General features: G+C 44.8%; 1 protein-coding gene across 1 annotated transcript in view; it reads right to left on the bottom strand.

Moving 5' to 3' along the window:
• The window catches only part of otog (otogelin), a gene marked incomplete at both ends in the record, with an annotated part of 53,369 nt that overhangs the window by 5,325 nt on the left and 24,596 nt on the right, over positions 1 to 23,448 (bottom strand). Inside the window, 26 exons of the mRNA XM_084001600.1 lie at positions 250 to 290; positions 536 to 634; positions 761 to 862; positions 955 to 1,059; positions 1,655 to 1,759; positions 1,861 to 2,070; positions 2,285 to 2,473; positions 3,021 to 3,159; positions 3,408 to 3,628; positions 4,250 to 4,436; positions 4,533 to 4,622; positions 4,714 to 4,865; positions 5,032 to 5,209; positions 5,295 to 8,770; positions 8,982 to 9,061; positions 9,572 to 9,689; positions 11,183 to 11,455; positions 13,768 to 13,935; positions 14,177 to 14,203; positions 14,488 to 14,644; positions 15,502 to 15,618; positions 16,446 to 16,565; positions 17,232 to 17,378; positions 17,459 to 17,593; positions 17,870 to 18,008; positions 18,700 to 18,807. Coding sequence (XP_083857726.1) covers positions 250 to 290; positions 536 to 634; positions 761 to 862; positions 955 to 1,059; positions 1,655 to 1,759; positions 1,861 to 2,070; positions 2,285 to 2,473; positions 3,021 to 3,159; positions 3,408 to 3,628; positions 4,250 to 4,436; positions 4,533 to 4,622; positions 4,714 to 4,865; positions 5,032 to 5,209; positions 5,295 to 8,770; positions 8,982 to 9,061; positions 9,572 to 9,689; positions 11,183 to 11,455; positions 13,768 to 13,935; positions 14,177 to 14,203; positions 14,488 to 14,644; positions 15,502 to 15,618; positions 16,446 to 16,565; positions 17,232 to 17,378; positions 17,459 to 17,593; positions 17,870 to 18,008; positions 18,700 to 18,807 — 6,883 coding nt within the window. The remainder of the gene's footprint in view (positions 1 to 249; positions 291 to 535; positions 635 to 760; positions 863 to 954; positions 1,060 to 1,654; positions 1,760 to 1,860; positions 2,071 to 2,284; positions 2,474 to 3,020; positions 3,160 to 3,407; positions 3,629 to 4,249; positions 4,437 to 4,532; positions 4,623 to 4,713; positions 4,866 to 5,031; positions 5,210 to 5,294; positions 8,771 to 8,981; positions 9,062 to 9,571; positions 9,690 to 11,182; positions 11,456 to 13,767; positions 13,936 to 14,176; positions 14,204 to 14,487; positions 14,645 to 15,501; positions 15,619 to 16,445; positions 16,566 to 17,231; positions 17,379 to 17,458; positions 17,594 to 17,869; positions 18,009 to 18,699; positions 18,808 to 23,448) is intronic.

Here is a 23,448-nt window from a genome sequence, read left to right as displayed (position 1 = left end):
AAGTGTACTCAGTTCTGCTCTTTTGCCTAGTGATGGACAAAAAACCTTTGTTTTATCAGTGTATTCAGCTGCTTTGAAAATGTGTTGTCTGTTAATGCTCATTATCAGATGGAACAGACTGACTGAAAATCAGCAAAAGAGGTTTTACGCGTAAACTCAGTGTGTTCTACAAAGACAATATATTAAAGAGAAAATACACAATTAGATGTCTTTAAACAGACAGAGTGAGTGTTTAAAGTCAGGACGCACCAGGCCACATTTTGGGGAGGTAATCTTCTCACAGGAACACTCTGAAAACACAAAACAGAAATGTTCAACATCTCTGCACTTGAACTGTTTTAGATGTTCAGCTATAGAGTGATGACAGCAGCAAACATATCATCATCCTAAACAAAAACAAACTACTATTTACTAACTATTTAAAACCCTTTGATGTAATAATTTAAAATCTAAGCCTTCAAAAATATTGAAAACACAGACAATCTGGGGTTGACCAACGTTTCCTGAACGCATCACTGACTGTTATTAGTCATACCGCAAGTCTGGTTGGGGCAGCAGCGACCTGGACTGGACACTGACACTACAGACATCCCAACTGGGCAGCTGATCTGTGGACACCTGTAGGGCTCACACACTGCACACACACACACACACACACACACACTATCATTGTGATTTTTTATCATTTTTATTATCATCATTGGGTTAAGAGAGTATATGTTTGTGTCAGATGTGTATGTGTGTGTGCGTGTGCTCTGACCACAGTGGTAGGCTGGGCAGCAGCGGTCAGTGGTGTTGCTGTCCACTGTTAGCACCTCCCCGTCCTGGCAGAGAGGAGGCGCGTCAGGACACGAGGAGCACACTGAGGGGGAAACACACACATGGTTCATCATCACACTGATTCAAAGACGACTGAAAGTTAGAAACCGTGACTGTGTTTGTGTGTGAACTGACTGCAGATGTGGGCCAGGCAGCAGCTGCCGTCGGCTCTTGTGGCGATCAGAGTCTGGTCCTCTCTGCAGATGGGAACGTCGGACTCACAGAGCTCAGGATCACACTCTGCAACGCACAGACACTCACTGATGTAACATCAATAAAAGTCAGGGGGCAATTAGCTTAGCTTAGCATGAAGCTCGTCGTGGGTCACCATGTCGCACCTGGTTCTGTCTACAGGTAAAATTGTGCCCACTACCAGCTCCTATAGAGCTCAAGTATCACCAATGAATAGAGAATGGCCCTGAGTGTCACACAACTCCTTGTCTCCTAACCCTCCTTCTAAGGATAGAAAACACTTTGTCCTTGACAATCATCCTGGGGGACATTTCCATGAAGTAGTGAGAATCCAAGGAGAAGTACTGCATTCAGAACATGTTGGGAAGTCAGAAATTGCAAGCTCCAACTCAGAAAAACCTTTGTCTGAAAGAATGTCAACATTATAAGTACTAAAAACACTAATTCTGCAATATTGACTCCTGAAACGCGCTCCATTCAAAGATAAAATCTCAACACATGATCGTTCTTGAATATAAGACAACCAACCACTTCTTTAAACCTCATTTCCAGAGAGAACCTTATCGTCTTATGTCCAGATGTGGTGATGATGATTTAACAGAGACACTGAACAGAGTGTCTGCGCACAGAGATGGAAACTCACCACACACATAGTCCGGGCAGCAGGAGTCTGATCTGTAGTAGGACACCAGCTTCTCCCCGTATTTACACTCAGGAGGGAGCAGGTCGCACAGGCTCTGGTTACACACTGCACGGACACAAATGACATCATCACTTCATAAGGATAAATCACATCAGGTTTTGTTGACGCAGATATTTCAAAGTGCTCAGGAACTCTTGCCGCCTCACCGCAGACTTTCTGTGGGCAGCAGCTGCTGTCGTCAGCCAGGCTGATGATCACCTCCCCTTCCCGCTGGCACATGGGCACCGCCACGTTGGAGCAGTTGTACTCCACAGGGACAATGGTGTCTTTGTCGCAGCGGTACATGCAGCAGGCGTCCTTCGAGGCCTTCCACACCTCACCGTTCGCACGAGGAAGGCCGGAGCTGTCGGTACAGGCTGCAGACACACAACAAGCCATGATTTCTACTTACACAGCTCTCAAAACAGTTTTGATTCTGCAACCAGATTTGTGACACTGTAGTTTCAATGATTAAAAAAAGAGATGACAGAAAGATTAAAGAGTTAACCGAGGCATGTATTTCTCAGATTCCCTCGTGCCTTCATAATTTAATGTTGTAGTCTCCAGTTCAGGTTAAAACTGAGGTCTTACCGCACTTCTCAGGTGAGATACAGAGAGCCGAGTACGGCCGGTGGAGCAGTGTTCCCTCAGGACACACGCAGCCCTCTGTCAGGCCTGAACACTGGTCTGGGTCAGTGTCAAAGTCGTGGTTGGGGCAGGACTGAGAGGTGCAAGCCGGCAGACAGGCCTGATAACGTAGAGTGTCGGGGCACAGGAAGGCTGCGGGAGACAAACACGGATTAACTTCACAGTCTAGACTTTACTAATACAAATCCTAGATTGCACTGCTTGGATGATTCAGCCCAACCTACACACAACTCACTGGACAGTAAGCATGCCCTTGTTATGTTCTCTACCGTCTACAGACTATGCAAATTCACACTAGTGTTAAGTTTCATCAAGTTCACATTTGCCATCAAATTCCACTTGAAATAACAATCTTAACATGCGCTGCATCTGCCCCAGAGTGGGAGGGGGACGTCACTCAAACATGGTCTGTAAACACAGCACTGACAGGAGGGTTCACTGGGACTCTGACTGACGTTTTATCGGGTGATTTCATATTAGTATTCAGTGATACAGCCTCTTCACTACTACTACTACTACAGCAATTTTAAAATACACTGAGGTTTCATGTATGACTTTCTTTGTTAACAGATCCAACATTAGCCTGTGTGGCACTGGAGTTCACTGCCAGCCTGAGAAACTTTGAATTTCCTCTTATGATATTAAATTTGCAGAGCAGCAGTTTGAATGTTTGACTTACGACAGTAATCCGGGCTCCTCCACTCAATGCAGATATTAAACTTGTGACAGGAAGCTGCATACGCAGCCAAAGCCACACACTGGTTATTGACATACTCTGCATCTCGTACCCAAACTTCACAGAACGTGCTGGGCGGGACCTGAAAACAAAGCAGAGAGACTTTTCATCATCTATGCTTTGTTCTTATTAGTTTTACACACCAGGTGGATGTTACTGTATGTGTTTTTTGATTTGTGTCTAGTTTGTCAAACATGTAGTTTATCAACAAAGGTGCAACAGCAATGATGGCACATGAATTAAACACATCAGATTTAATGCTTGAAATATTTCATCCTGTGGAGAAAGAGGACATGAACCTGGATACTACATCAGTGATGGGTAACGTACGAAGGCGTGGCAGGTGGAGAAGGTGGGATTCTGCAACATGAGCAGGCAGCTGGAGCAGTCGCTGGTGGAGCAGTTGAGCTCGCGGCGGCGGCTGTGGCTGATGTAACTGGTGGTGTTGGGAACTTGCCAGCTGTCGATGAAAAGAGCCGGGTCCTCGTTGGCGCCCACCGTGGTGCCGTTGGCCAAAGTCAAGTCGTTGGTCGGATCTCCGTCACAGAAACCTGAGTCGGGCGTGACGTGTCACAAAAACACGACAACAGATGATTTCAAAGTCATAACAGTCCATAGCAGAATGACAAAAAACAGTGACAGTTATATTCTATTTTTGTCATATCTATAACAATATTTAGTGATATAATTACTCAATTATCAGCACCCATGTTTTAAAAACCTGTCTAAAGATCCAACCGCATAATGCCAGTGTTGCTTGTTGGTTTTATGAATTTCTCAATTGAATGATCACTTTATTTCTTCTCCCTTTAATCCATTTTGGTGAGTGTTTTAAATGTGATAAATAAATATCTCAATAAATGATCGCTACAGTTGTCAACTGTCCACATAATGCTCACCAGTCAGCACAACTGTGGCTGGAACTTGTGTCCATGTTTCAGCTCTTACAGGTTTGACTTCTAAAATAAAATGATATTTGATAAACTTGTTTGAACTTACAAAACTTCCAAAAATGATCAAAGCAGTGGAGACACTGGTTTTAGTGTCTAGTTTATGTGTGATCTTCCCAGTTTGAGGAAACCATAAGGCTAATACAGCCCGAAAGCAGAACTAAAAGCATCTGTGCAGGAGTTTGACTGCAAGAGTAAGACTACTACTACTACTACTCTTACCACAGAGGCCCTTGGTTGGAAGCTTGTTGCTGATGCCGTCAGTGTCAATCACCATCATGCCGGTGCTGTGGTACCACTGCAGCTTGAGACCGGCAGGGCTGCGGATCAGGTACATGTTGCCCGTGTCATAGACCTCAAAGCCGTACTTCTTGAATCGAGGTTTGGCGTATCGTGAATTGACGTAGAGCTGGAAGAAAATTAAAAGTGATGATGATCAGACACAGTGTCAATCTGCTGTTCTGCCACATAAAAACACAAGAAGCAGGACGTCAGCGCCTCTTACCCTCCTCTGCAGCCTGTTGATGACGATGTGGTTGGACTTGTGCGTGATGTTCAGCACCACCAGACAAAGGTTGGTGAAATTCCAGAGGAGCTTGAGAAATGAGAAGAAAACCCAGTCGAAATCAGAGACAAATCCAAACAGTGACTTTGGGTCACATCTTCTTTAAGGGATCTTGACTTACTGGTGACTCTGAGTCAGCAGGACACTCCTGCACCAGGACACTGACAGTCTCGTTGGGCAGCTGGGTCACTATGTATGATGCAGCCTTATAGATGGCGACGCTGTTCCCATCGAACGTGATCACATTCAGGTCTGGAAACATTGAGCAGCGACCTGGAACATCAGGGAAAGACGACGGTGAAAACAAGAAAGCTAAGAAAAGATACAAATCTGCAACAACCAAATACGACGCTGATCATTCTGTCCAGTCAAATGAAAGTGACCCCAGAGAAGAACTATAACTCCTACGATATGATTTGTTTCTGTGTGTGTTCCTCACATGGGCAGTCCCACTGAGGGCAGCACTTGTCTCCATTGACCAGGATGGCAAAGCCAAGCAGGCCGCAGTTGGGGGGCTCAGCGGTGAAGGGACAGCTGCTGGATTTGTTGAACAGGACGAGCTGGTTGTTGACACAGATGTACTTCGTGCACTCATCAACAATTTCAGCATATGGAGGCTGGAAGGAAATAAGACATTTTTTTAAAATTAAAAATAACCTGGATACTCTTTGAAAACGACTGAACTGATATAACTGAACATACAGTGCACATCCTAGTGGTGGACGTGGCCATGGACGTGGTGTCCTCCGCTGTAGCTGTGGTCGTTTCTGCTGGTGTGGTCGTTTCCGCTGGTGCAGGAGGAGTCGTTGCACCTGGACTGGTGCGATCCACTCGGTCCAACTCAGGAGTTGCCGTGGTAACTGCTGGGTGTGAGGTCGTGGTGGTCGCACCGGGCGCCCGGGTGGAGATGAGCGTCTCAGGCGGAGGAGTCACAGGTTGCGACGTTGAAGGCGACGTGTCAGTCTCTTTGGTTGTCAGAGCTTCCTTCGTTGTGGGTGACACTGTGGTGGTTGTCATGGGGACGGCTGTGGATGTTGTGATGGTTGCTAAGGTAGGAACAGGAGCTGAGCTGGTCGTGGTGGTCGGGCCGGGGAGAGCTGTCGATGTTTCAGTGCGTTGGGTCGTGCTCGCTGTGGGGATCGACTCAGGAGATGTCGCAACAGTTGCAGGTGACACTCCCGACGTGGTCGACGTGGTCGTCGTGGCGAGACTTGCCGTGACAGTCGGCTGGCCGGGAACAGTCGATCTGGTGGTTACTGTTGAAGGCTTTGCTGCCATGGTAACCCTTGCAGTGACAGGCCTGATGGTTGACCTCTCCGTCACTGTGATTCTCGTTGTCACGGGTACTCTGGGCGTCGTCCTGACGGTGGTCGTCCGTGTGACGGTCGTGGTTGTCGTGGTGGCCGTGGCTCTGGTGGTGGACACCAGCCGGGTGGTGACTTTTTCCGGGAAAGCCGTCGTCCTCGGAGCTGCGGAAGTGGTTGTGTGCACTGGAGACCAGGATGGAGGCGGAGTGGTCGTGGCCCTCGTTGTTGCTCTCGTTGTTGCCTCCACTCGGCCCGTCACTGGACGCGTTGTCTCCGTTATGGGCTGTGTGACGACAGGTCTAGTTGACGTGGCAACAACACCTGGTGGAGCTCTCGTCGAGGCCGTGGTGAGAGACGTCTCAGGAGCGCCGGGCGCAGGTGGTGGGGGGGTGACCAGTGTCCTGGTTGTAGCAGCGGCAGGTTCTGCTGTTACGATGTCCAGAGAGGTTGTTGTAGTTCGGGCGGTGGAGGCGGTGGAGGCCGTGGCTGTGGAGGCTGTGGAGGCTGTTGAGGCCGTAGAGGCTGTGGAGGCCGTGGCGGTGGAGGCTGTTGAGGTGGTGGAGGCGGTGGAGGCGGTGGAGGCTGTTGAGGCGGTGGAGGCGGTGGAGGCGGTGGAGGCTGTTGAGGCGGTGGAGGCGGTGGAGGCGGTGGAGGCTGTTGAGGCTGTGGAGGCCGTGGAGGCCGTTGAGGCTGTTGAGGCTGTGGAGGCGGTGGAGGCGGTGGAGGCGGTGGAGGCTGTTGAGGCTGTGGAGGCCGTGGAGGCCGTGGAGGCCGTGGCGGTGGAGGCCGTGGAGGCCGTGGCGGTGGAGGCCGTGGAGGCGGTGGAGGCTGTTGAGGCTGTGGAGGCCGTGGAGGCCGTGGCGGTGGAGGCTGTGGAGGCCGTGGAGGCCGTGGCGGTGGAGGCGGTGGAGGCTGTGGAGGCCGTGGAGGCTGTGGAGGCCGTGGCGGTGGAGGCGGTGGAGGCTGTGGAGGCCGTGGAGGCCGTGGAGGCTGTGGAGGCCGTGGAGGCTGTGGAGGCCGTGGCGGTGGAGGCGGTGGAGGCTGTGGAGGCCGTGGAGGCCGTGGAGGCTGTGGAGGCCGTGGAGGCGGTGGAGGCTGTTGAGGCCGTGGAGGCTGTTGAGGCGGTGGAGGCCGTGGAGGCCGTGGAGGCTGTTGAGGCCGTGGAGGCGGTGGAGGCTGTGACAACGGCTGACGTTGCAGAAGTGACAACAGGCTTCGTCGTTGTCTCTGGAGGACGAGGGACCTCAGTGGTTTTAGTGGAAGCGACCACTGGGCTGACAGTTTCAGACGTGACCTCTGTTGTGGTCTTCGCTGTGGGGCTGTGGTCCAGGGTGGATGAGGTCTCCGGGTGGGGGGGGCGCCACGGCTCAGAGGTCTGCATAGTAGAAACGGGATGGGTGGTGCTCTCTGTTGTTGGTGACTGTGGTACAGTGGTGGTTTCTGTGAAGGACACTGGTGTTTCGATTGGTTTTGTTGTCGCAGGAGGAGCTGTGGATGTGGTGGAGGTTTCTGGAAGCTCTGGCGGTCTGGGAGTCGCAGTCTGAGTGGTTCTCTCTGTTGTTGGGACGGCTGCGGACGAGGAGGTTCTCTCGGTGAACGTCGTGGAGGTGGAGGTGGGAGAAGTCGTCCTGTCTGTGATCTTTGGAGGTGGTGGTGCAGCCGTTGTTGTGGTTGCTACTGGTATTTCTGACACAGTAGTTTCCTCTTTCTTTATTGTTGTTCTCCAGTCTGTAGCAGCTGAGGTAGGAGGAGGTGGTGCAGCTGTGGTCGGTGCTGCATGAGGTGGGGTTGACGTTGGTACCTCAGGAGCTGCTGTAGTGGAGGTTGTCAGTTCAGGAGTAGTGGTATAGTGAAGCCTCTCTGCACTAACTGGCGATGTTGTCGTCCCTGGACTGGTGTGTGCTGTTGTTCTGCTGGTGATTGTAACTGGTATGACCGACTCCGTGGTCTTTGCTGAAGTGGTTGTGGGCAAAGACACACTTCCTGTCTCCAGGTGGGTCAGGGATGGGAGAGGTGTAGTGGTTGTATGCGCTGTGCTTCGTAAACCAGGAGTGAACAGTGTAGTAGTAGTTGGGGGAAGTCTCTCCACAGTTACAGTCCGTGTGCTGGTGTCCGTGTACGCAGTGGTGGCCGTACTGGGAACAGTGGTTCTGTCTGAGACAATGGACGTCTCTGAGGTCGGAGTGGGACCCGGAGGAGCAGCTGTTACAGTCAGAGGAACCGCTGCTGAGTGTGTTGTAGCCTCCGTGGTCTCTTTGGTCGGCGAGACGACAGAAGGTGGAGTACTGACGGTGGTTGGCCACTCAGTGGGAGCGGCGGTTGGTGCTGGGGGCGTAGCTGGCAGCAGGGCGTCGGTGGGCTTGGTGGATGAGGTCAGCCAGAACAGAGCAGTGATGGCATGAGGAGAGCTGCTGGTCCTGAACGTGCTGGAGCTGAACGTGCTGGAGCTCAGAGCCTGGGACGTCCATCCATTCGTACCTGTCACAGTGGTGGGAGGGGCTTCGGTCACTCTGGCCGTAGACGGCGGCTCCACCACCTCTGGCTCCACAGCAGGTGGCGCTGTCGGGGCAGATGGGGGTCCTGCTGTTGTGGACAGTTCAGGCGCTGCAGGAGAGGTGGGGAGCGTCCGGGTCGGTTCGTCCGGGGCGGGTGGAGCCTCGGTGGAGGTGGTGTGTGTGGTGGTGTGTGTGCTGATAACAGAAGGAACGGTGGGGGCTGCAGTGGTGGGACCACTGAGTGGAGGAGTGGAGGATGAGGTGGAGAGTGTTGTCTTAAGAGGGGTGATGGAGGCAGTACTGGTGGCTGCAGAGGTGACGGCTGCAGACACCTGAGGAGTGGACGGTGTCACAGGCTGCACGACAGCTTTAACACCTGAGAGCAAACAAACAACAGGTGTGTGTGTTAGAGGAGCACTGAACATATATATATATATAACAAATGACATATTCGTATTGGAATACATGTATCAGTGAGGTCACCACACATGTGACCGTGTATGTTAGTTTAGTATTTAATTGACACATGTAAGTTTTTTAAACTAGTAAGTAATAAATAGGAAAGAAATCTATCAGGAGTTACTCACAGTCTTCAAGGTAGACACAGCGACGAGTGACCTCATCCAGGACCATGTGGGGGGGGCAGACAGGAAGACATCCCTCCACTCTGCACAGAGAGCAGCAAATGTCAGAGATACCTGCTTGTGTTTTCAGATTGAAGCTGTGTGAGTACTGATGTATGGTCTTATCTCCCCCAAACAGCCTGAACGTATAACTTACAGCATGCCAACTGTTCAATAAAGATCATTACTTGAAGGTTATGATTATATCACTGTTGAGTAAGAGTTTTGGGAGATTTGAACCCAGGTCATGAGGCCCACACTGCATTTCTAGCCAGTCATCAGGGAAAAACACCAGCACTAGTAATATGGTTCATACTGTACATGTGTGGATATAACTTGTGGTTCCCAGGTAATGTAGCAATGAATAACAATATACTCTATTATTAATAATAATGAAGAAAAACACCACTGAGAAAAAGATAGATGCATTGTTGAATACATTGCTGATTTTAAATCAAGAAAAAAATCAGAAGAAGAAGAAAATGTCTGGTAGAGACAAACTGTCCACAAACTGGTGGAGCTGTTGGAGGGAAGGGAAAGGTCAAAGGTCTCACTGTGGGATGGTGGTGCAAGCCTCGGCTGACGGGTCGCTGCAGGTCTTGAAGCAGGGGCTGACGCAGGAGTCGTACCTCCACTGACACCGAGGGGCTGGAGGGGCATCTGGGTGGGGCCCTGATGAAAAACAATTACTTTGTACTTTCACTGCAAGATCACACACAAACATATGTGTTTTTTTAATTCTCAACTGGCATTTTTGAGCGATCAACATATAAAGCGCTATTATGGACCGAAGAAGAAGATGCATCAGACTGACAAATAATCACCTTTGAGGGACGCTCTTCTGATCTTCTAGGAACAATGACATTACAAAGATTGCCCTTTTGTTTTTGAGTAAAACTGTTTCATATCAGATTTAATATAGAAATTAACACTTTTTAATAGGTTAACAGTTGGAAAAACTAAACTTGATTGAATAGTAAGATGAAGTTATTTGGTTCTGAACAATATTCATAGAGTAATATTGAAGCCCTGTGTGTTTGCAGCAGGATCAAAATGGTCTATTGACCATTAGTATCCTTTTGATATGAGTCATAAATCATGCAACGTTTCATAAGAAAAGTAGATCACATTACTAATCTATACTGGCTGAAAAGACTGCAGAAATGTTTTCACGGACCAGTAATGTGATGAACTTAGAAAGCCATTAACATCCGTCCAATGTCTGGACTTCAGCTCTAGCTCTGTAGGTCTGTGGCATTCAGTGCTGTCAGCATGAAATCCAATCTGCTGCTGGCCGCTGCTCATTTTCCATTAAGTAAAACAAATGCTTTCGTATTTTTAGCATCAGCGATTAGCCTGGATGCTTTCGGAGATGAACACCGCCGGTTTTGACCTTTGACACCAGAAACGGGAGATGGGCTGGACACTAAGAAAAATCTTATACTGACAACGTCTCTGATTCTCATCAGGTGAAACCTTTGTCAACCAATAAACACACTCAACTGGCCATAGACAAAACCACTGAAGACTTATTCCCTATAATTATGAATCATCTGTATCATAATGACAATTGACAACTTCTTAAAATTAGAGAAATAAAAACTAATGAACTAAATTCCTGGAAACATTCCCCATGGTGTGCAAAAGGTATCAAGGGTTTTTTTTATTTTTAAAATAGCAAATGTGTGTGCAGTCCTCTTGGTTATCTTGGTTCATGTGCTCTCTCCAAGCTGCTAAATGGACTCTGCCAAACATTATTTGTGGCTGAGACAAATCAGTCGTTCACATCTGTCTACAACCACCACTGAACGTAGCAGGTTACTTACAGAAGAGTCTGACTACACTTCTCTTCATATTTCCTGCTGCTCAGTTCATTTCAAGTCAACAGCAGCTTGTGAAAGTTATAAGACTTAATCATCATCCATGTTGATTGATTGTAAGTTTTTGGCCTTATTTAAGTTGCAAATGATGGAAGTTAAAAATTAATGAAAATAGTGAAAATTAGTTTAAAAAGTTGTGGAGATTTGAGGGGATGTAGATTTGAAATGTGGACATGGTACTGGATTCAAGCTAAGGCTGCAGGACACAGAGGAATTGCTGAATATTTTAAATATTACTAGAGTTTAATCTGTTTGGTGGTGTGATGGGTTCACTGTGCTGCTGACCTGTCAGCCTGAACAGCGTGGCTTTTCGGAAACTGCTGGTGTGTCTGTATTTGAGCAGGCGGAGCAGTGTGGCGTGCAGGAAAAAGCCCGGCTTGGCGTGGGCCTCCAGCGAGTCATAGCCAGGGATCCAGGTGTTCCTGTGGAGGACGAAGGTGGCTCCATCCCAGAATGCCTCGCTGTCCTTCCACTTGGCCAGCCTCACCTGGCCGCTGGGGCTCGCGTACAGGAAGTAGTTTGGTCTGTCGGCTGCCTCAAAGGAAACCCGTGATGTGTCTGTGTAGACAGAAACAAAGACGATTCATCAGTGGGCCAGGAAAAGTATCACACGTATGTCTGATGTATGAAATATGAATCTATTATGATATATATGATATAATATATAGCCCATATTAGCAGCTGCGACTCTGAAGCCCCTGAACTCACTCACTCTGCTTTAAGATTTATTACTGGAGGTAGTTATAACACATATACAACACTGCAGCCTCTATGCCAAGGTTGGGTAGCCCTCTTTTATAAAGCTCATATTGGTCTTTTACCCCCTTACATTACGGCACTGCTTTCTTTTAATTGCAGGCTGTAATTAGATACGTCCAGTTGATTAGATCACTCAGCAGGTTAGGACTGCTTTCACCAGGGAGATCCAGGCCACATTAAATCTTCAATTACATTGCACTTTACATCCAAATGTTCCTATTTTATCTTATTTTATTTCAATATTTGAATCATTGCTAAGGTTTTTATTCATTCTTAATGTTGTTGTTAATTGTAATTCAGTCCTTCTTTCATGTAAGCTCCACACGGTTGTTTCTTGTGTCTAGATCCTATTAACTTACCCTTTCCTCTGTTTCTACCTCAATGTATCACTGGGTTAGAAAAAAGGTTGAATTGAAGTAGATTATACACCCAGTATATACTGAATATAAACTGTATGTAATGGAACAAAGTTTGGTTGAACTTCTCTGTGATGGATCCAGAGTGCAGTGGGATCTCAGTAAACAGTGAGAGCAGCTTGATTCACTCTTGGATTCCTCTGAACAGCCTCTAGCTCAGGTTGCTAGATTAGCATTTTGGCATCAGATTATCTGCTACTGGAAGTCAATCTAGGGTCATCTCCTCCATCAGTGTTTTCACTGTGATACTCAGATCACTCCAAACACTGAAGAGGAGAGCATCAGCAGAAAGAGTTTCTCTCTAACTCTCAGATTTTTTTATATTAGCTGGAGGAGGAGATGCTTTGTTCAACAATAGGAAGAGAGATAAAAAATGAGAGGAAGGCAGTGAACAGTAGGATCTGTTGTGGATGAAATTGAGCTCACCTAGATGTCAGATGTTTATCTTATATCTAATCCATCTGAATAACCTAGTCAGTTAATTTTTCCTTCTGTGAGCACAGCGACTGGTGTGAATCACTTTAAATAGAGAGAAAAAAGTAATTTCATCCATCTTTAATTATGTTGAATAATGTGAATCCTCTGTCGTTTGTGTTGATATGAGTGTAGCTCACGGAGAGAAGGTCAGGGTGGATGAGTGGGTGTGAGCACAAAGTGTGTGACACCAGAGATCACAGTTCTCATCTTGTCTCCTAGCAACAGCGAACACTGAATCATCCTCACAAAGTGGTTTAGTTGCCTCAACTTAATTACAGAAAGGGAAGATCAGAAAACACTCATGTGAGTCATTTTGTCATTAGTGTAAAGAGGCTTGTGGTTCAACAGGCCAACAGAAATACAGTCACGTTGCCTGGAGGCCAATATCCTTGTGTCTCTCCCTCAGCAGCCCTCTATCTCTGTCCTGCCGGAGGGAAAACATTGCTGCCTGCAGTATCTCCACACCGATCAAATGTTCCCAAACTCCACTACACAAGTTTTCTTTCAAGGCCTGATACTGTATCTACTCTATCAGGAGCGACACTAAATGACTGTAAAATAAAACTAAAAAACCTCTCAACTAACAGCGAGGTTCCCACACTCGCTCAGACGTCATATTAAATGATGTTTCCATGATGTTTCCAAAGTCCTTTTCAAGAAGCTCCCACAGACTGCTTTTGCAAAGTTAACAGACAATGAATCTTCAGTTGTGTCTTGTGCTTCTGTCCACGTGGAAAGATTTTAAACAAGATAAAATAAACATAATGACCAGAAGCTGAATTGGTGGCAATTTATACTTTATACTTAACTTCTTTCTGATGTTTAATAGTAAGAAACATTTATAGAATAACATTTGAAAAGAAAATGTTATAAATAGTTTGAAGCTGTTTCAATTTTTTTGTTGCTATGGCAACATACAACACATCTGTGCTCCCAGAGAAAGAGAGATGAGGCAAACCAGTAACTATGCGATCTGCACCTACAAGCAGAAAGTTTTGAGGTCATTGGTTTAGACTTAGTTTGTTCTCCAGCAAACTGTTTTATCAGCTGCAAAAGTAAATGAATCTAATCTTTTCCAGAGTGAAAGTGAAGGCGACGACTGCTGACAGGAGAGAGAGAGTGATGCAGAGAAGAAAGTAAATGCATAATGAATAAAAAATAAATAATCCCATAACAGTCGAACAGTTGAATCTGGCCATGCGAATAAAGTAAACTCACCATGTGGTCGGGCTCTGCTGAGGCCTGGCGTTATCATGAACTGTGACAGGATGCCAGCGATGGTGGTGTTGACCTGCTGCAGGAGCACAGAGCCACTGGATGTGCTGGCTGCCAACAGTGTGGTCTGATTCTTGAAGGTGATGAGCCTGTAGGGGCCTTTACCCAGAACTACAGACAGGAGGCAACGTTAGTGCAGCAAATCACATCCACTCTACATCTGTCACTCATGAAGAAGAAAACTGATGGATTGATCAGCCATTTGAAATTTATTCACACATGAATTTTCAATGAGGACAACATCACACTAATAAATACAGTGAACGATGGCCGCCTATTGATTAATGCCAGATAATCGAGTCTCATCAATAATGTTGTAGCTTCTTCCAGGTGAGTGGAGGAACTGTCGTACCTTTGTTGAAGAATTCACAATCATACGCTGCAGAGAGAAAAGAGATAGTATATCAATATAATGAGAATAAAATAACAATATAACAGTAGTAAACATTACAAGATTACAGTGAGCTTCATGATAAAGGAACATCTCTTTACCCAACGTGGCTCATCATTCTTTATAAAGTGCTTATAAGCTACTACTGAAGGCTCTATTAGTGGTTAATGGTTTATCAATGTTTCGAAGGTTGTTAAGTTTAATTCTTAAGAAAACGGACTTCTACAAATTCCTGTGATTCAGAGGAATGATGAAGGTTGTTTCTGACTTACGGCACAGAGAGGGCGATCGCCAGTCCACAGGAACGCCCTGGTGGCAGCAGCGCTGAGCGTACGCCGCCACGCTGGTGCAGAAACACTCACAGTCACCGCCCCTGCTGCAGGCACACGTGTCTGCCAGACAGTTCATGTAGAACCAGGTAACATCCACCTGCACAAGAAGAAAACTTCAAGAAAAACTTCAAACACTCAAAATAGACATTTCATAGAGTACAATGCTTGGTTGGACTTTGTATTTCATCCATAATCATCCATTTATTGTATTGATATAAAATATCATTCATATAAAAAGATTATTAATACACCTCAACATGAAGATCATCATGTTCACATGTCTCAGCTGTGACCTGTGTCCGCTCAACAGCCTAATGTCATTTATACACGTTTTGGGATGATGTCGTTGCATTCTGGAGGCAGATATCTCTGACTATAGCCTGTGATACGCTCAGCATAATGACCCCACTTCCACAGACTTTCCTCCTTTATCAATGACTCCTCTTTCAAACTCACTGTAGAAGAAAATGTTGTATTTGAGGTTGCAACAACCACATTCCCTGGCTTGGCAACAGCGGTCCAGTTTTTTACTCGATATTGCCCCGATGGAGGAGCCTATGGCCCGAATGCAAAAAGCCAGTCAAAAGATGCTCCGGGACCGGGAATAATGTGCAGCTTACAATTTGGGTGAAAAGAGACTGCAATGTATTTTCTTCAAGAGATTGAGAAGGTGGGAAGTTATTTACAGTTTGTAACCTTGGTTTATAGAGGGGCTGGTGGGTTTAAAAACAATGAGAAAATGTTTTTTGTTTGGTCTGTTTGTTTTGTTTTATCTTCCTTGTGATTTCCTCAATAAAAGATTGGTCATAAAAAATGCTATAAATACATGAGATGGAGAGTAAGGTTGAAAGTCGTTCATTAGCTCCAAAAGACAGTTTCATATCAGTGTGACATGACAGAGCTGTGACAAGCCAAGGCTGCAGGACAGAGGTCAGCTGCAGGACAGCCACTCACCACTGGGTGGCAGGCCTGGAAGACCTCGCTGAGCAGGACCGCACACTGCCGCTTTGCAAAGGGCTCCCGGAGTGGACTGAGGCTGCAGGGGTGTCTGATATCTGGACTGTTCACACACTGCACACACACACAGACACATTCACACAAAGTGGAGTAAAATGCCATGTTTTTTTATTGAGGATGAGCAGTAAGGATTGAAAAGTCTGATTAGATTGCTGTTCCTTCTCCTCTTCCTCACACTCTTTGTCTTCAATGAAGCATATTTAACAAAGGAAGGGGAAATACAATATAAAAACATAGTTTTCTTAACTTTTAAAATTACTGTCTCTAGGAATCTCGTAATATATAACATCTACATCTTTTCACATCAACAGAAAATCTAATCTCCCTCCATCGCACTTTGTACATTTGTTTCATTTAATGTGTGTTGTGTACTCACATAAGGCCAATAAGTCAGTAGTGTTTCTATATGCATGGCATTGTAAATATTGATACATGATTCTTGAATTTTTCTCTTTATTAGTTCCGACTAGTTCATCAGTTACTGTGGAGCCTCCACCGCGTCCATGTATTGCCTCATTTTAGTCCCTGATTTATAGAAATTTAAGTAAATTCAATTGACATAATAGTTCCTGGTTTGAATCTTTGGTCCAAGATACACCACTTCTGAAGTTTCATACCTTGTTTCAGCTTGATCCAATTTGAGGGAGGTAAGGAGGAAATTTGTAATTACATTGCTTCAGTTTGTAAAAAATAAAAAATTAAAAAAATAATGTGCAAATGAAGAGCTTATCTTATTAAAATAACAGCTAAATTCTTACCAACACTAACACTGCTCTTTGGTCATGGAGCAAACAGATTGAGAAACTTGTTTTACTTGAAAGCTTCTTCAATAAAAATGTTAATAGGTGGTGTAGGTTAATAGGGTGAACAGGTGCGCTCACCTCTGCTGCAGTCCAGCTGTTTCCAAACTCCTGTGGTGTCGGGGAATCGATGTTGTCAGGCGTCCGCATCTCATTCACTGTCTTCAGGTCAAAGTTTCCACACAGACCACTCAACTTCCCCTGAACACATCAGCAACACCTCTTGTCATATCATAATACCACTGACATCATAACATCAGTCCATCGATGTGAATAAAAGCCAGTGCACTGGTGAAGTACGACTTCTGACCAGCAACAGCAGAGATGAGGCTGTCACTAAAACACTGTGGATTTCTCTGATAGCTGCTAGAAAAGCAAACAACAAATACGTCAGATATCTAGATTTGAAGAACCCTCTCATTAAGAATAAATGATGAGAAGAAGAGTTTGACAGAACAATTGCCCATATGCAAATGTAATGTGTGCACATACTGTATTTGACATTATTTCTATATGGAGCTGATAAATAGTATTTAGTGTATATGGTTGACACATGTGATGTATATCATCTATGGGTATTTCATGTTCTATAGATGTACGTATATCTTCATTAATCTGGAGTATGTTTATACTGTATGAGTGATACATATAGCAACATACTGTGTGTATGTTACATTTTTGTATGAATGGGAACTAAGTCATGTAACTGCTCATGACAGAAACTAACAAACTCCTTCTGCTGATGACCATGGGATACAAGCTCTCAACTGTATCCCATGTTTGTGGACATCGTCTACACTTCAACTACCACTACACATCACATCCCTGCATGCTGCAGAACCAGAGGAGTCAGAGCCAGGCTCCTACCTGCCAGCGAGGTCCAACCTGGATGTGGACGGTGGTCTTTCGGTCCCAGAGGACAGTGACATCTTCATCTGGGAAGTGAATCACTGTGAAGTATCCAGCCGGCCAGATAAACATCCTCTGCTTTCTGTCAATCACACTGGATGGATTCTACGGGGGAAAGTTTAATTTTACAGAAATATTCTCAGGTGTTATTCTTATTTTGAAATAAATATGATGATAAGTCTAACCGGCTTCCCAGTGTCGTCATCAAACGCTATGAAGGATCTTCCGATGTTGATCAGCAGTGATTTCTTGCAGATGACGCCGCTGTCGTAACAGTCGATGTTCTCAGCGGAGACACTGAGCATCACATCCGCACTGCTCTGTGGAGGAGAGGAAAGACAATCAGACAACGACAGTAACTTCAGGATAAAAAGCCCAGTTTATTTAACTGCACAACTCGATATCTCTTTACATTTACAGATAGATGCTTGAGAAATTCAGATGGCTGAAATGACAGATAAGCTGCTTTTTTATTTTTTTACTTCAGCTTTTCATCCAAAAACCATACGCAGTATGTGTAGGCCTACAGATGATTAGTTAATGAGTTAAAATACGTATGTACAACCATGTTAACCATGTGTAAACACTTTCTTTACCTTAACAAGATAGACTTTGCATGCTCCAACATAGTCAAACAGCAGACCGTCGAACGTCCTGTAGTGACGATCACCGTAAGCCGTGCACATGGATGGACACGGACTAAATACACACTGGAAGGTCCCGTGCTGGCAAACACTACAAAGACAGCAAAGCTCGAGTGATTCAGCATCAACTTGTTCCCACTTAGTGCAAGGACATTTATTTTCACATCTAATGGCCTCCTTTTGTCCCGAGCCTCAGGTTTACAGCCGGCAGAAAAGTGGCCGGTGAATTGTCAAAGGCTGAATCACTGCTCATTCCGCTATTAGGCTGTCATCTACATCTACTTCCCTGGCTATGGCTTGAAGAAGAATTGGAAGGATGGGAGAATGACTGAGATCGCTGGGAGAGTGTTTCCTTTCACCAGCCATGAACAGTCTGAAGCAGAGGGAATCAAAGAGTCATACAAGGGCCCGCTCTGTTTTCCAGGCCTGTTTTATGTCCTGTGATAGCAGAGAATTATGGATATCAGGTGGCCACTTTTGCTGTTCTGACAATCTCAGGTCTCATCGCTTTCAGGCAAGGACCTGACTTTGAAAAATTAGTAACGCTGTTGGAAACTTGTCTTAATCCTGACAGATACTGTTGGCAGAAAATTGGTGAGGGCAAATTAGTATAGGAAAAATGGATAAAGACCCACGGCAGGAAGGAACCAAAAACTGAAGTGTAGAGCTCATGTGGAAACACAAACACAAGACCGCACATTGTATTTTAGTTCAATATGTTGTGTAATAAAACTTCCTCTGATTTTATTTGTGGCTATGTCCCCATTAATGAATGAACGTACCATTGATGACAGGGGGAGGAGACTCTGTCGCCTGGGTAATACTCCTTTCCTTTCCACAGACAGGGGCAATCTGCAGGTTCAAAGCACTCATCTCCATGTTTCAGCAACCTGAGAGCAAGCACACGAACCTGGTTAAGGATGAACTTGTTTTGCAGCTCTGTGTCAACTGAAAATCAATTTCTTGTTGTGGTTTGACATCAACTGATGGTGATGATGCACAAATGTGATTTCTTGGATTAGACCCTGAAACAGTTGCTCCTTAATCTACAGAGGGCATGTTCTGTATGTTTTTAATGACAATTTTTTTTTTCATCTTGCACTGCTTTTATAAAGGTTTTTCATCCTGCTAACATTTATCATCAAACATTATGAACAACAACATTATCATAAAATATTTGATGTCTTTAAAAAAAATCACGAATTGCTCACATTAAAAAAAAGAAGGACCCAGGATATGATTGACTTGTTTTGCTCATTAAAACCGTAGCTACCCCAACCCATCAATTTTCTGTTGATCAATAAATGACTAATCAAACTGTTAAAGGCGATATATGCTCTGCCGATATACTGTAGTTTCTTGCTGTGAACAGATGGGAGTGACTGTCACTTAACAAGAGCTTCAGTAAATTTTGTGTCTACAACGTCAGAGGTTATAATATGACAATGGGCACATTGACCACAGCTAGCTGGTTTTGCGCGCTAAGAAGTGATGTTTAAGGAAACACGTGGTTTGTTCCCACTTCTGGATACAGCTGTTGGTGAGTAAATGCATGCATTTCGATGCTGAATTCACAAAGGAGAAAGTGCAGTAAAGGCAAGTACAGCTTTTAATGCTAATATTTGCCAACAGCAAAAACGTTCGTATAGATCCTGTGAAAGTGTAGTGGGAATGACACTGGAGACCCAATCTCTGTCCTGTCAACGTGATTTTAATTAAGTCTTTATTCCAAAACCTTAACAAAGTGCTTTCAACCAAATGAACTGAACCTCTCACTAATGGAACAAAGGTAGCCAGCACATGTGTGGTCTGAGATGTAAAGCCAAGCAGTGACAATACACCTGGATGAGGTGTTGATTCAAATCATGAATGGGCCGATGATAGAGCCTCATATCTCACAACGCTGTGTGGCCAAGAACTACAGTCTAACAGGATGCTATCAAGTTATAATGTTCATTTGGAGCTCCTGTGTTCATCTCTAACCCAGATATGAGGACTTGTCTTTTGCCAAGAGAATGACAGAGGCAGAGCCAAAACAGGTTAGCTTCCAGAGCAGAGGCCATGCCAGGAAATGAGAGAGAATTTCAGGGGTGGGCGACTGTGGATGAAAAGCGCTAACACTCGTTGGCTACATGAGAAAACCAGACAATTAGGATTCTCAGAGATAGAGAGAGAAACACTCTTTGTCTGGATGCCTCCATTTTCTTTCCACTCTGCGAGACGAAGCTGATAAGTATCTTGTAATATCCAAGGTTGAGCTATATCCACTGGCGAGGCTGCAGACAATGAAGTGACATACTGAATGGTCCCGCCACAAAACTCGGGTTCATCTGAGTAGAGTTACACCCTAGATAAAATGGTGTTAACAGCTTCCTTTATCCCCACGCCAAGCTGCCGTATCAATTACTCCGATCAAAGATTGTAAAATCATTCCTTCTCCCCAACCTATGTGCACATTATGAATAAATCCTCAGAAACACGGCGCTCATTTTGATATTTAATTTTATCGGACAATGTAAAAGTGACTGAGGGAGATGTAGCTTCATAGTGTGGCGACTGGCGGTCAGGCGGCGTGCTGGGTTGAATGCAGTCTGTGCTGTGCCTGTGTGTGGTGCTGCGCCAGGTTATACAGACCCATCGGAGGCCACAGGTGTAATTACACAAGGTAATGAAGGAGGAAAGCGTCACATAACTGTCACTGGCTCATCAGTGATGGGCTGAAGTGCAGGGACATTTTAAAACATTTCTGTCAAACTTTGAGAAATCTTGTCATCAGTCTTTTTGTAGCTTCATTGTTTTTGAAGTGTTGGTTGTTCTTGGTTTCTATGATTTCAGCTCAGCAGCACAGTAATAAAGACGTAACTGAGAAAGAACAATATAAACTTAAAGAAATACACTTAAAGCCTTCACAACATCACGGAGAAGTGATACAGTGATGTACGGTAAAAAACGAATCATCAATGAAGCCAGCAAAGAGACACTAAGGAGGAGTAATGTGTTCTCTCCTTGTTACAGTAGAGAAATGGTAGTAATAGTTGTTTTCCTCGTCTTTGCTTGAGGAATTGTGATAGATATTTTTGCACTCTGCAAGTTTAAATTCTTCTGATCTGAAATAAGACTGTTGTATTTCAGTTCTCCAGGTTTTGTTGTAGCCTTTGTCAACTTTATCATCCCCCAACTGTATCTCCTCAGAGGAGACGTTACATTGTGCTTTGTATCACTCTGTATTTCTAAGGTCTGAAACCCCTGTGGATCGGTCTCCACCAGGCAGGCAACAGGTTGTTGTAGAAACTGTAACCAGAACCAAACTCTGAAACGTTGCATGCTGGTCCTGCGTTGCACCTGAAAGTTCCAGGTTCATACGAGTTCAGCCGGGCTAATTGACACAGAATGAGGAATGGATGAATGGTCTACATTTTGATCATAAACAAAGTGTGCCATTGTGAATGAAAACACAATGGGGTCTTCTGTCAGCACCTCAGCTAATTATTTCCCATTAGAGGTTTTAAGTCCTGCTGCAGATGAATTCCTCGTAGTTGACTTGAGTTGGGATCTCTTTTTTTCTGTTTTCATGGTAATCATCTCAGTGCTGTAGACATGGTGCTGAAGTTGTTGCAGGCCGACAGGTAAAAATAAATTTAGAAAAACCCTCTGAAGATGAGGAGTAGCTGAAGATGTAAAAGTTAGCATGTTGTTATTTAGCTATTGATTATAGTGTTATTTAATGCTCTTGATGTCTTTTTTCTTTATTTTTACTTCTACTCAACTATGACTTGGGGGGAAATATTGTTTTTAATCCACTACATTTATTTGATAACTTCACTCACAGTAACTTTACAAGTGAAGAATTGTGGGAAAAAATGTATGCTTATTGCTTTGCATAAGAATTTACTTAATGATGAAAGCATAATATATACTGTATATAAGTACAGCTGAAACAATTAGTTTTTTTTTTTCATTCATAAAGTAATACTTATTCTTAAGGTTTAAATGGGACTTTAGTGGTTAACGGGTCAGAACGGTCCAGAACTTTCCACCACTAATTCACGGATGATGAACCACTAACAAACCCACCTTGCTTCTTGAAAAACTGGGTGACACATCATCTCCCCTTTGCTTTCCTCTCCTCTCTTTCTTTCCTTTATTTTCTTTTTTGACTTTGTGATTTTTGAGGCACATTTTTTAATTGGACCACCTACTGTCTCCACCTCCTTACCTACTGTGTCTAACGATAAATGATGGCTCTGTACCTGATCTAGAGGACTGAACCTAACCTAACTCATGTTACCATTACATTGTAAATAGAATATCTGTGATTATAGGTTAATAACGTTGTGTCATATATTTTTTTGTCATTATTGTAATTATATTAGGGGCCTTATATTAGGCCCCTAGAATTCTTCTCTTTATTCTCCCCTCTCCGGCGCCCCAAGGCTACAGCATGCAGGAAGGTGGAGTCCACTGCCCCGACCTCCAGCTCCGGTTGATAGACCCCTCAGGGAAACATGTACAGTGCCAAGACACATCAAGACCAGAGCGACTGAGTGACTGCAGAGTTTAGGACCATTAGGGACATGAGGGAGCTGGGTGATCAGGCAGCTGGGGACAAGAGTGGAACCTGACAAGCAGAGTATGAGGAGAAGGAGAAGGAGAAGGAGCAGTCTGCTCTTCTGTCACTGACCATGAATGGGATTGACTGGGAGTGCAGGCGAGAGACCAGCAGCGATGCCAAGGAGGGTCAGTGTTTTGCATCAGTGGCGTAATTAAATGGGATATGCTATGCCTCACCAGCAGTGTTGTAGAAAACACACTCAAACCACTGCACTGAGTTGTGACTGGGGACAGCTCATCTGAAGATCACTGCTCATCTTCTTTCCTTAATTCAAATTGTGACGTAGTTTCCAGCTCAATTTCTTAGACTGGGTCCAAACTCAAAGTGTGTTTCTGAAAACAAGTCTTGCAGTTCCCACAGAACTATGAACAACAAACCTGTATAAATCCCATCATGACTCCTGCCTGATGTCACAGTTAACCTTTAAATGGTCTCCACACCACTGCACTTATTAATACGGCAGTCATCAGCCTGAATTAGACCTTTGTGTCCATGTTTAACACAAATTTAGTTCACAAAGTCTCATGTTTCAGGGAGTTTTTCCGACTGGCACTCTGTATGTCAGAGCTGAGCATTAAGGCCGATGATGCTTTAGGTGGAGGACGGGATTAAATGAATCACAGCAGTGAAGCGGGCAGAGGTGACGCAGGATCGAGATGACCTCTGCACCTGACTGACCCTTTCTCTGTGTCTGTGCTTCATGATGTTGGACCACACACACACTGCACCGACCTGCTGCTATTTATAGACCAGGACTGGCAAGACAAAGAGGAACTTCAGTCAGGATGCATGTGTTTTTCATAAAACACCAGACAAAACTTTACATTTATAACATAATAACTTAAAGTTATACAGAAATTATGCATATATGCATAATGTATATAGAAAATCATGTACTTCTCAACAGACCATACATTAC

The sequence above is a fragment of the Trachurus trachurus genome (assembly GCF_905171665.1).
Source record: "Trachurus trachurus genome assembly, chromosome: 3".
In the NCBI taxonomy this organism is placed as follows: domain Eukaryota; kingdom Metazoa; phylum Chordata; class Actinopteri; order Carangiformes; family Carangidae; genus Trachurus; species Trachurus trachurus.
The sequence above is the reverse complement of the archived record's forward strand: the minus strand, read 5'-3'. Positions and strand labels throughout refer to the sequence as shown.